The following is an 11,585-nucleotide window of genomic DNA, read 5'->3' as shown; positions in this document are numbered from 1 at the left end:
ATGACTTAACCTTTGCTATTTTACACTTTCTGTGACGTTTAAGCATTTCCCATTATTAGTTTCCTCATTAATCGATTTGAATCGGTTTCACTCACACATCAAAAGACATGTTTCATATTTTTTTCTGTAAATTTTGGTATTAAAGCACCGCAAATCCTGATAAGTTTCCTTTACTATCTGAAACAAGTGGTCACTACTCACTTTGGGTTTTTGTATTAAACAAATTATATGAGTATGCCTTAAAGTTGAGTTTTTCATATTGGAACAAACTTCTTGAAAGCATTATTAAAAAGTTTGTAAAATTGTATAGGCAGACTGGATTTTTCTCGCTAAAATTGAAGTAATGATATGGATATTCAGTAACGATGAGAAAGTCAAAATTTAACTGATGGAAAAAGATTTTTTCTGTAGAATGTTGAATCAAGTAGTTTGCTCTTCAATGCGAGGAACATAAGCAAACCTCTGCAGAAAATATAAATGAACATATTCAATTTACCGGCTTGAATTTGAGTGTATTGACGCAGTAGTACAAATTCAGCAGATATTCTAGAATACCGATTTACATATTTATATTGGTAGGAGTAATTCTCCAATATTTTCACTAATTTTTGAACAGCTGTAACTTTTTTCAACTTCTCCAAATTTAGTTTTTTTGGTGAATGAAGCTCAAGATCTCACCTTTTCCACACTATATGGTATGACACAATATGATTGGCAGCACTGGAGATATACGACTACAACGACAACTATTGAAACGAAAAGACTTTTTCGACTACCCAATAGAAGCATGAAAACGGCTATAAATCTTCACATCCATACTCTGATATGAGAAGCATGGTTCAATGTCGGAAAAGAGCTTAAAACAAACGATCCCTTTGAAATGCAAGAAAAAAAGACAACAAGTCTTCGAAGTGGTTAGCAGCTGGTTTATCCTTTTTGGGCCAAGATCTCTTGCGCTTCACATTTTTATAAAAAACGTATTTGTCGTCGCCAGTTAAAATGCCCTTCAAAAATGAATCATTTCTTCAGCGTTTGTTAAGCAAATCACAGTCGCTAAAGCGAGGAAGCAAATTTTGTTCTGTAAGAATATGAGGAAACCATATGTCAAGCTTCGAAATCAATCCTAGACGTTTCATGTGCTTGTTAGAAAGATTTAAGCTTTCACCAATCACTCGAATTGTGAGTCGACGATTTGCTTTGACCAATGACTTTATTTTATTCACATCGGTTTCAAGAATCCTTCCAGGGTGCATTGCATCTTCAAGTTCGAAACTGCCGAAACTTAATTTTGTAAACCAATTTTACCTTTGGCGTTCGGTCAACAAATCTTTTCCGTACACACCTGTATCATATAATTTATTGTTATTGATATTGTAATGTTAAGACTGCCAAAGGATTCCACATGAGAGAAAATATCTCTATTAAAAACGCTCATATAACTTTCTTTTTTCTATTTATTTATTAGATATAATTATTTATCGTAGAGATTTAAATTTTATAAAGTATAAATTATTTATTATTTTGGACAGCATCTTGCTAAGGCGAGATTTACAGCATTTATTTAAGTCTATAGTACTTTGAAGGCGTGAAGTAACTTTACTTTTTTCTTTTTTGAAATATAGTATACTTTTCATACATTTCGATGAATCTACACACTAATGATATAAAATATTTTTTTTTGATATTTTTTTTTATATATATATTTTTTGATATGTAATTATAAATAATATGTTAGGCAACATAAACTTATATTTTTTATGCTAATATTTTTATACAAGGTATATATTACATTATTAAATGTGTTTGTATATAAAAGTAGAGTGGATATAACAACAATAAATTATATATAACAACAACAAACAATAGATGTCATATGCAGCAAAATTAAATTCACTTGAAATGCTATCATTATACATATAAAATTAGTAAATGTAAAATGTTCCATTATATTTTTTAGCATTTCAATGAAAATTTATTTTCACTAATAGGACGAAAGTAACTTTTTTTGTTTTTTTTTACTTCTAAATATTTTTATTTAACTGTAAATATTTTTTTATTTCCAAATTTTACTTTTTTGTTTTGTATACCTGTATTCGAAATCTCAAATATTTTAACGCAATTTGAACTCCATTTTTATTTATTTATTTATTTTTTTTTTGATTTTTAGTCTTTTAATGTAATTTTTTATTTATTCTAATAATCTTGAAAATATCTTACTAATTGCCATGCTTAACCTCAGCATTGGACTTATTATATGACACTATTGAATTCACTGTTTATTTGTTTGTCCATTTTAGCATACTTACTAGTACATATTTTAAGACCTAATACCCATATTCTACAAAAAAATAATAATAAATAAATATACTTATACTAATATATCAGAATATAAGATCTAAAATACAACTAAGTGACTGACTAGACAACTGACTGAAAGAATACTCGTTTTTTAAGCGAGCGATTTTAGTTGCCTTAAAATAAAATAAATTAAATTAATTATTTAAACAAAACATTAAGTTAAAAATAAATTATATTATCATAGAATAAATAAATAAAATAATTACATTATATTTTTTAAGAATTAACTAATTAATTAAATTAAATAAATTATATAAATGTATATGTTTATATGTTTTTTTGGTAGAAAATATTTTTGGTTGCAATTTTTTAATTTAATTTTAAAAAATATTAAAATTTTTATTTTAATTTCGAGTTTTTATTTTTCTTATGTTTTTTTCAGAAATGATATAGTTGCGATTATAAATTCCGCTACATGTCGCAAATATGTTTTGAGGTCACATAAATGCCATATAAATAAATACAATAAATAAATTATGGTATTAAATAAATATATAAATAAATAAATTAAATTATATTAATAAATAAATAATTGAATAAATAAGTTATAATATTTCAAATAAATAAATAAATACCTACCTAATTGTCTGTCACAACCGATTGACCACACCAACATGCGACCCTGTCATACCCTACCGCTAATTTTTGGCACTGTTGCATACTTTTTTGGTATTCCCCACAATCTTAAATATTAATACCTGAGTTCCTAACTTGCTTGAAACCTTAAAGACTATAGCCTAAAAACTAAAACCTAAATTATGAGTATCCTTTTTCAATACCTAAATAGACTTTTCGGCTACACGAACATACATACAACACCACTTCAACACTCAGTATTCACCGCCGTGCGCCGCCATTAGCGGCATTGATTGCTGTTGTTGCGCTTGCGCTGACTGTGCCGTTAGCGGTGGCGTCGTGCTGCTGTAATGCATTTCCTCCAACTCCTCCTGATCGTCACCACTGCTACCCAAGCTGTCGGCGTAATAGTAAGCGGACGGCTGCTGGCGTTCGGCTGGCATATTCTCATCATTGTAAGCGCCCTGCTGCAGCCGTTGCATATGCTGTTGCAGCTGCTGTTGGCTGAAGCCACCCTCGCCGTTGAGCGCAGCTGATGTAGCCGACGCGGCGTAAGATGCCAAATTCTCGGTGGACGATGTTGGCGATGCTGAGTGCGGCGACTGCTGGCAGCCGCCCTGCAAGTGCTTACCCAGCAAAGAGATGCGCGAGAATGACTTCGTACACGAGGGGCACGAATACTTCTTCACATCCGAGTGGGTTTGCATGTGTGCGCGCAAATTCGAGCGATCGGCAAAGGCGCGATTGCAGTGCTGGCAGCTGAAGGGCTTTTCGCCGGTGTGTGTGCGTATGTGGCCCTGCAGCAGCCAGGGACGTGAGAAGGCTTTGCCGCAGATGGGGCATTTGCAGGGTAGCGTGTGTGTGCGTATGTGCATTTTGAGTGCGCCCAGCGAGACGTAGGTCTTGTCGCAGTTCTTACAATTGAAAACCTTTTTCACTTGATTGCCCTCGGCGGCGGGACAATGAAACTGCTGATGCTTACTCAGACCCGAGTATGTGGAATATGACTTGCCGCAGTCCTTGCAATGGTAGCGCGGCACACCGACAGGCTTTTGCGCCGACTGCGCAGATGCAACGCTGGAGGAATGTATAAGCGCTGCGGCTTTGTCGCTGGAGAATTCACCAGCTGCCTCGAGCGCGCCTGGCACTTCGGCGTTATTCACGCTGCGTATAATCTTGTATTCGGTGCTCTCGTACGCGTGTGTTTGCTGATGTTTCACTAGGCCGGCGTAGGTGGAGTAGCATTTGTGGCATTGCTGGCACTGGTAGTAGAGATCGTTGTTGGTCTTGATCTTCAGCGTGTTGGCATTTGGTGAGTCGGCTGTGCGACGCTCCTCGTGCATACCGGGTGCATACGCTACATTATTGTTATTGTTATTAGTGCCCATTTGCTGCATGCTTAGCAGCGCACGCGCAACATTGTGCAGATTGATATTCTCACCAAGCACGCGCCGCGCCGGCAAATCACTCTTCACACTCAAATCCTGTGGCTCATAATCGCGCCGCTCTACTTGATAGTAGCAGTTCTCCGCTTGTGTCGCCTGCGGCATGGACTGTGGCGCCGCTGAAATAAGCTGTTGCTGCTGCCGTTGTTGTGACAGCATCTGCTCCGCCTGCATGCCGTAAGCTTGCGGTTGTACGCAGTCTTCATACTCAGCAATACTTTTCAACAAATTGTTATTGTAGTTCCGAAGTCCCGCTGTCGGCACATAATTATCAACTTCAATTATCTCCTGCTTGATTTCACGCGCCGCAAATTCCGCATTCACTGCTGGTGGCGGAGGTGTTATGCCATCATATTGCTGTCGTTGTGGTTCGGGTCTCGGCTCTGCTTCCTCCCTACCGCACGCTTCATCCTCCGGCGGCAGCGGAAAATCGCCATAACCCAAACGCGCCAAGCTGCGTGCAATCTCCTCACGCGTGAAGACATCGGGAAAGGCACGCGCGATCTCACGCGTTTCCTCCCAAATGCGTCGCGCCAGCTCCTCTTTATTTTGTGTGAAAACACCGACAGATTTCTCTGACGGCGGCGGTGTGGGTAGCGCCGTGCGCTGTTCGGCATTGTCTTGACCAAATTGATAGGACGCAGTGTAGGTGGAGGGCGCAGGCGCTGGTTCTGGTGGCGGTGAAGAAGCTGGTTGGTGTGTCGGCGCTGTGCCAGCAGCAAGACTGAGATCAACGGGTCCTTCGTCTGGAAAGCAAGAAAGTTTTTAAATAAAATTTTCATGCAGTTTATTGTATTTCGAGATTTGGTTTATTAATGCAGTCAATTTTAACTCGGTCCACTCATAGTGATTAGTTTTTATTAATCTGATTTTAGTCGCAATGTTGAAGTCTCACTTGTTCTAATCTAATACTTAATCATTGATCTTTAATGTCAATTTCAGCAATAAAATTACTTTGATTAAGTCGAAAAGACTAATAGTCTGAGTAGTTTTGATTAATGACTTTGATTAAGTCGAAAAGACTAATAGTCTGAGTAGTTTTGATTAATGAGATTTATTTTTAGTCGACTGACTTAACTAATCTTAAAAATTTTTATTTAAAAAATTAGTTTACTGTCAGCATTCAGATTTATTTAGTCTTAATAACTCTTACTCAAATAAATTTTTAGTTCTCGTTGAGCTCTGAGTCTTCAATATGTTTTATGTTGCTTTTTTGAGCAAATCTATGAAGTTTTAAAACCAAAATATTGAAAGCTCTGCGCCAGAATTATAAAAAGTTCAACTCTGGAGTCGTAGTCTGCTTAAGTTGGTTAAAAAGTCATATAATTAATCTATATCTGAAAGGTACTCACCTTGATCCAAGCAATCCATGTGTTCTGGCTGCTGCTCCTCCTGCTCCAGCATCATTATGGGACGCTTCTTGAGTGGACATTTGCTATAGTTGACTTTATCCATGATCACTGTTTTAAAGACACAAATCACAGAGCACTTTTGTTCACCAGGAACTTGGCATAAATATTTTGTTTTGCGCTTTCAATGAAAATTTTTCAACAATTTGCGTTTCTAACAAATCACTCTAGCATCTCAAACATCAAACATCACAATTTCACAACACACTTTCAGTTCGCATATAGTTTTATGGATATTTTTTGGAAATAATCACTAGTTTTTCGCTGTACCATCCGCACGTCACGTCGCACGTTTCACGTCTGCAGTTTCGTTTACGAATGATGCAATGGAACACGATCACTTTAAGTTTTATACCAAGTCAATGTCAGACGCATAGAAATATTTGAAATTATCAACCCCCTGGGTAAGGGCAAGCAATCTGGTGCGGTATGATCGCCACCACCAGCGAATTCACCCCTCTCGGCATAGCACGTACTACAAGGATATTTGTAAGCCGCCACATACATACACACATATGTACATCTGCAGCGCGGTACCTACTTCCGATCGTCCGTTGATCCCCATGCGACTGCCGACAGCAAGGGGAATGAAAGGAATCTTTTCAATATCCTAAAATCAACCACTAACTCAGTTCAACAACAAGATCATTATGATTGTAGCCTACAACTGCCGATATGTGTTAATGATCATCAACGCACACGATCGCCATCTGAGTCAGCCAGCAGCCGCACACTATCAACAATAACCACCATCAACAATAGCGTACAGCATCCACCAGCGACGCAGTGCCGAACAGATGTGCGCCTCGGCTTGTGATGTGTATGCGTGAGTGGATGCTGAATTTACAGCACGTGCCACATGCGCCACGACATGCCACATTGATTATAAATACACATACTAACTATGGCACATTTCGAGGCGCATTCACACAGCCAGACAGACAGACAGATGCATATGCGGACTACATTAAGTAGGTAGGCTGCTGTGGCTGGGGCAGTGGCGTGCAAGGAAAGCACGACAACACAACGCAATGGTAGGCGCAAAATTCGATAAGCAAACGTATTAGCGATCGTTGCGCTCTGTAATTTCGTGCAGCGATCGCTCACACCGCGACGGCGTCCAATGATTGCCGTGGCTTCAACAGCGTCACCGCTAGTAGCGGTGCTTTTGTCAATTTATTTGCCGTGATTTCTTATTGTCATTGTGTTTTTTACCACAGCGCTCACGCATCACGATCACCGAGCGCTAACGCTCAGCATAGTGCTACGCGTTGGCCGGTGACCGCCGTGTGCAGCTGCATGTATCTCCGTTTCAAAACAAGCTCTCGCTCGCTAGTGCTTTTTGTTGGATTTACACTTCAACGCTCACACTCACACTTTATTGTGCTCACTTATGGGTGGAGTTGGCGCTCTTCGTTGCTTATTTACTTTAGCTTATTATGTTGTGAGCTTTGCGCTTTGCGCTCTACACCTGGCTTGAATCGCGCTCGCTCAGCGCTGTTTGAAGCGTACAGGTGAGTGCTCAGCCTACGCTTTCAAGCTAAGGTACTCTCTGTTATTTTTATGTTGCAATGAAAAGAGCTCACTTTGTATACAGTTCAATGTAGGTATATGCTAGATCTATATGCTCCTTTCAGTTGTTGACGCTCTTCATTGGGGCAAATGTATTTGTTGGCGCTCTTAGTTAAGTTTTTAAATTGTTTCGTTTTCATTGTACCTCTGCTCCACTGGAAAGTTACAGTTAGCTAAGAGCTCTGTTGGAAAGATTTCATATTGCTTACCGGTTAAAAGAGAGCTTTACATGCTTTTGCGCAGACACAAATACGATAGATAAATAATAATAACATTTTATGTAGTGAAGAGATACATATGTATGTGTTTGTATATAGTATGTATGTATAATTTTGTTTGGGATCGCATACTTCTTTATATTTTATTTATTTCGTTTGACAACATCTTCTGGTTCGCTTTACGTTTGATTTGCTTGATGCCAGAGTTTTATTACACTTAAGTTAGGAAGTTAAAAATCCTGCTCGACGAAATATACTAAGTTTATAGTTTCGAAAAAGTAATCTATTTAAAAGTATAGTCTAAAATGGAAGTATTAGATATATCTTAAAAGGACCGTTTTCTTCTTTTTTATTGGCGTAGATACCGTTTACCCGTTTATAGCCTATTTAACAACACTGCGCCAGTCCTTCTACCAATATATACTACTTTTTACATGCTCAGAACAGCATAAATGCGATTAAAAGAACCATAAGAAATGATTCCTCCTTGGATTGAACTGTGAAGGTATGTTTTGTCGGGCTTCGGTAGTCGTTGGTATTCTCATTATCAGAACTAAGATGATCTCGAGCCTATGAAAACTTCGAACTGAAGCTTTCAGGCTTCCCAATACTGTTTGAGGTTCGAGTTCACTTACATATTTTTATACCTATTATATACATCAATATACACCAGTATATAAAAACAGTATCCAAGACAATACAAGATTTCATTTGAAGTTCCCAAAATATGTTTTTAATTCATGGAGAAATCTTCTTACAAAATTCCTTATACTTAAATACATCGTAAGATACTCGACGAAACCATATGCGATGGCATTGATCAAAGGTTAAGTTAAAAAGTCGATCCTTAAAGTTTCTTGCGTGGACAGCTTTTAGTCGGGCCATTGTAGACCCTCATAAAATCATAAAGTTATACGATGTCATGCCAAAGAAACATTTCATAGTTAATTTAGGTTCCGGACTTACATACTTCCATGATCCGTAATTTTCAGCCTGTAGTTAAGTATTAAATTTGGAAGCCTCATACTCTCATCCTTATCTACTTGAGTCTAAGAGTTGAATGAGCAAGTGAAATGAATTTTCTTCCTGGACTTTTTAAAAATCAGTTTTTCACTTATACATATATTTATAGGTATTGACTACTTTCAAAGATATTTTTCTAAATTTTTGGAGTGAAGTATCAAACCTAGCAATAAATAAAGTTATTTTTTTTTCTTTCATAAACGCCAAGAGATTCGGAAAACCTTTAATTCTGGGTATGAACTCTGATCCTAAATGATTTTGAGACTTAAGCATATACATACATATTTATAAGATCTAAATATAAAAATCCTTTTAAATGGTTGGAAATTTTTAACTTTAAACAACAGACTTTCGGGTTGGGCACAGTTTTTGTTAAGACAAAACTTGTATGGGAATACTAGATTCTTGGTGATTTAAAGATTGTTCTGGATTTGCAAGAAATGTTATATTTATAGTAAAAGAGGATAGCTCAATTGAAGAATTTTACACAGACATTTGCTTTATGGAAAAATTATATCTAGCAAAAAACATGAAAACACGTAAATTTCGGTTGCACCGAAGCTATAATACCCTTCACTAAAAATCCTTAAAATAACTTGATTTTGGTCGATAAGCTAGTATGACAGCTAGCTTCTATATATCACACTATTGCCGTAGACAATAACCCATGCCGAAATTCGTAAAGATATCTTATGAAATGAAAAAGGTTTCCATAGAATCACTTGCTTCAGAACGTGCAGATTTTATGGCAGCTATACGATGCAATGGTACAATATCTGCCGCTCCCACAAATGAATATCCTTGTAAGGAAAAAGGAACATATGTAATATTTCTATCGATATCTCAAAAACTGAGAGACTAGTTCGCGTATATTATACACACTGATGGATAGACAGGCGGGCTGGGCAAATCTACTCAGCTCATCATACTGATTACTTAGATTATATTTTATAGAGTCTCCAAAGTTTCATTCTTTCGTGTTAAAAATATCGTGACAAACTAATATATACCCTTTTCGGGTATTAAAATAATTTATTAAAGATAATACACCATTATAAAAAATCTGAGACAAAATTGTTTATTAGCTTAAAATCTTGATATATTTTGAAGACAGCCCCTTAAAAACTGATGATGGAATCTGAATTCATAATAAAAAGGTACGGATGTGAAAATTTTTAAATGAGCGGTATAAAGATTCTTCTCAATGCAGACAGGTTTTAGTACGTTTCTTATATTTTATTTTGCATGACTGTTTAGTTTAAGGGGGTACATGGATTTCCAGCATTTTTTCAACAATTTTTTTCTCATATAAAAATTTAAATATTTTATTCGAATTTTTATTATTAAAATCCTACACTACATATGTATTAACAAAGAAATTCTAAAATTTTTGGGAAAAATATTTTAAACACGGCCATTGCGACGCCATTTCCGGTGATCCCTCAGAAAAAAGATGCACCCGCGTTGGCATGTTAACGCCTTACAGGATCATCTAAGTGAAGAAATCCATGTTTTAGTTAAAACCTTAACTTAGAACTTGGACGAAGGAAAAAAACTGAAAACATGATTTTTGGCAGACATTTTTACAAAAAAACGGAAAATTCAGTGAAAATTTCGCGACATTTTTTATTTTTTAAATAGTTGTAACAGAAAAAATCTTTCGTCCTTGTCTTTAAAATTCTAACTCATAGACCTGTGTACAATTTCATAAAGATCGATAGAGTAGTTCTCGAGAAATCTTGCCAAACGACTTCAAAAACACAGTTTCGCGAAAAACGCGTTTAAAGACGGGACAATAAGCCTGGCTAGCCTCGAACGTATAAGTTCTCACGGCTGTATCTTCGGAACTATTACTCAGATCACCTTGACAATGTAGGACAATATTCTAGAGGTGTTGTAGAATTTAATCAGATAAACCTAAAATTGATTTTTTGAAATCCGTAAACCCATGTAACCCCTTAAAATATTGATATATTTTGAAAACAACGCTATAAAGGCTAATTTGGGAATCTGAAATCATGTTACAAATGTGGAGATGAGAGATATTAAAATACTGGCCTAGCTTAAGTTTAAACAGGTTCCTTAGATTTCTTTTATAATATTTTTTAGTTTATGGTAAAATCTCTTTCTAGCATAAATAAACAACTAGTTTTCATTTTGATGACATTTTTCTGTTTCAAAGCATCAGTGCATTTCCTTTTGATCTAAAAATATTTCAAGAAATATTTGTTTTATTTTTCTAGTTTTTTTGTAGTTATTTTTATCTACGTATTACCATAATAAATAAATTCACTCGAATAACTCTCTTGATCACATAAATCTATTGACAAAACAACTTTATTCTATATCCGTACAATCGACATCAATCCTGCAATCAATTAGAGCATGCCAAATGAAACCGTCGTTAAGTGCACCGCCTCGTAGTGTCCCCCGCTAAAAGGAAGTTGCAGCTGCAAATATGATTTTAGCACGAGACAAGATCGCCACTTTCCGCTCTTCAAGCAAAAGATGCAAAACTCATTAAATACAATGCGAATAATCAACACATCGCTGAGTATAAACAAGCAGCAGTTACAATAAATAACAAATTCAAGAAATTACCTACAAGTTTGACAATGTCAAGGTGCGCAAACATGCCACAGCCAAAAAAAAAATCAAAAACAAAAACAAGAAAACTGGAAATATTTCCTACGAATACTAACACCGCTGCGCGCTCGCATATCACAAGAATGTTTTGAAATTTTTCAAAAAATATGTAAACAGTCAGCTGCCACCCCAAAAGTGAGGCGAGTAGCTCAATTCGGTTAAATTGAATTTTTCACACACGCGCACATGCACACAATCGCAAACGAACTCATCACATAACGCGCCTTTGATTCACCATCCACGAAACCCTACGCATTTTACCTGGCGCCGAGCAAACTACAACGAAAGGTCCTTGCAAAAGTACCTGGCGCTCAATTTGGGCGGCTGCAGGCATGCCA

At 36.5% G+C, this 11,585-nt stretch overlaps 1 protein-coding gene across 1 annotated transcript; it reads right to left on the bottom strand.

Annotated features, from left to right (window-relative positions):
• Positions 1–2,949: 2,949 nt before the first annotated feature.
• Positions 2,950–5,834, bottom strand: LOC126754091 (zinc finger protein 583). The gene is made up of 2 exons (XM_050465989.1): positions 5,732–5,834; positions 2,950–5,125 (listed from the first exon to the last, which is right to left on the bottom strand). The coding sequence occupies exons 1-2, from the start codon at positions 5,832–5,834 to the stop codon at positions 3,189–3,191; spliced, it is 2,040 nt and encodes a 679-aa protein (XP_050321946.1). The 3' UTR covers positions 2,950–3,188.
• Positions 5,835–11,585: the final 5,751 nt, after the last annotated feature.

This window comes from Bactrocera neohumeralis, chromosome 3 (genome assembly GCF_024586455.1).
Source record: "Bactrocera neohumeralis isolate Rockhampton chromosome 3, APGP_CSIRO_Bneo_wtdbg2-racon-allhic-juicebox.fasta_v2, whole genome shotgun sequence".
Taxonomy (NCBI): domain Eukaryota; kingdom Metazoa; phylum Arthropoda; class Insecta; order Diptera; family Tephritidae; genus Bactrocera; species Bactrocera neohumeralis.
This window is presented reverse-complemented; position numbering and strand designations above follow the sequence as displayed.

Coding starts and splice junctions, on each gene's coding strand:
- LOC126754091 (XM_050465989.1), bottom strand. CDS start 5,834: ATGGATAAAGTCAACTATAGCAAATGTCCACTCAAGAAGCGTCCCATA. Junction 5,126..5,731: donor CATGGATTGCTTGGATCAAG/GTGAGTACCTTT, acceptor CTTGCTTTCCAG/ACGAAGGACCCGTTGATCTC.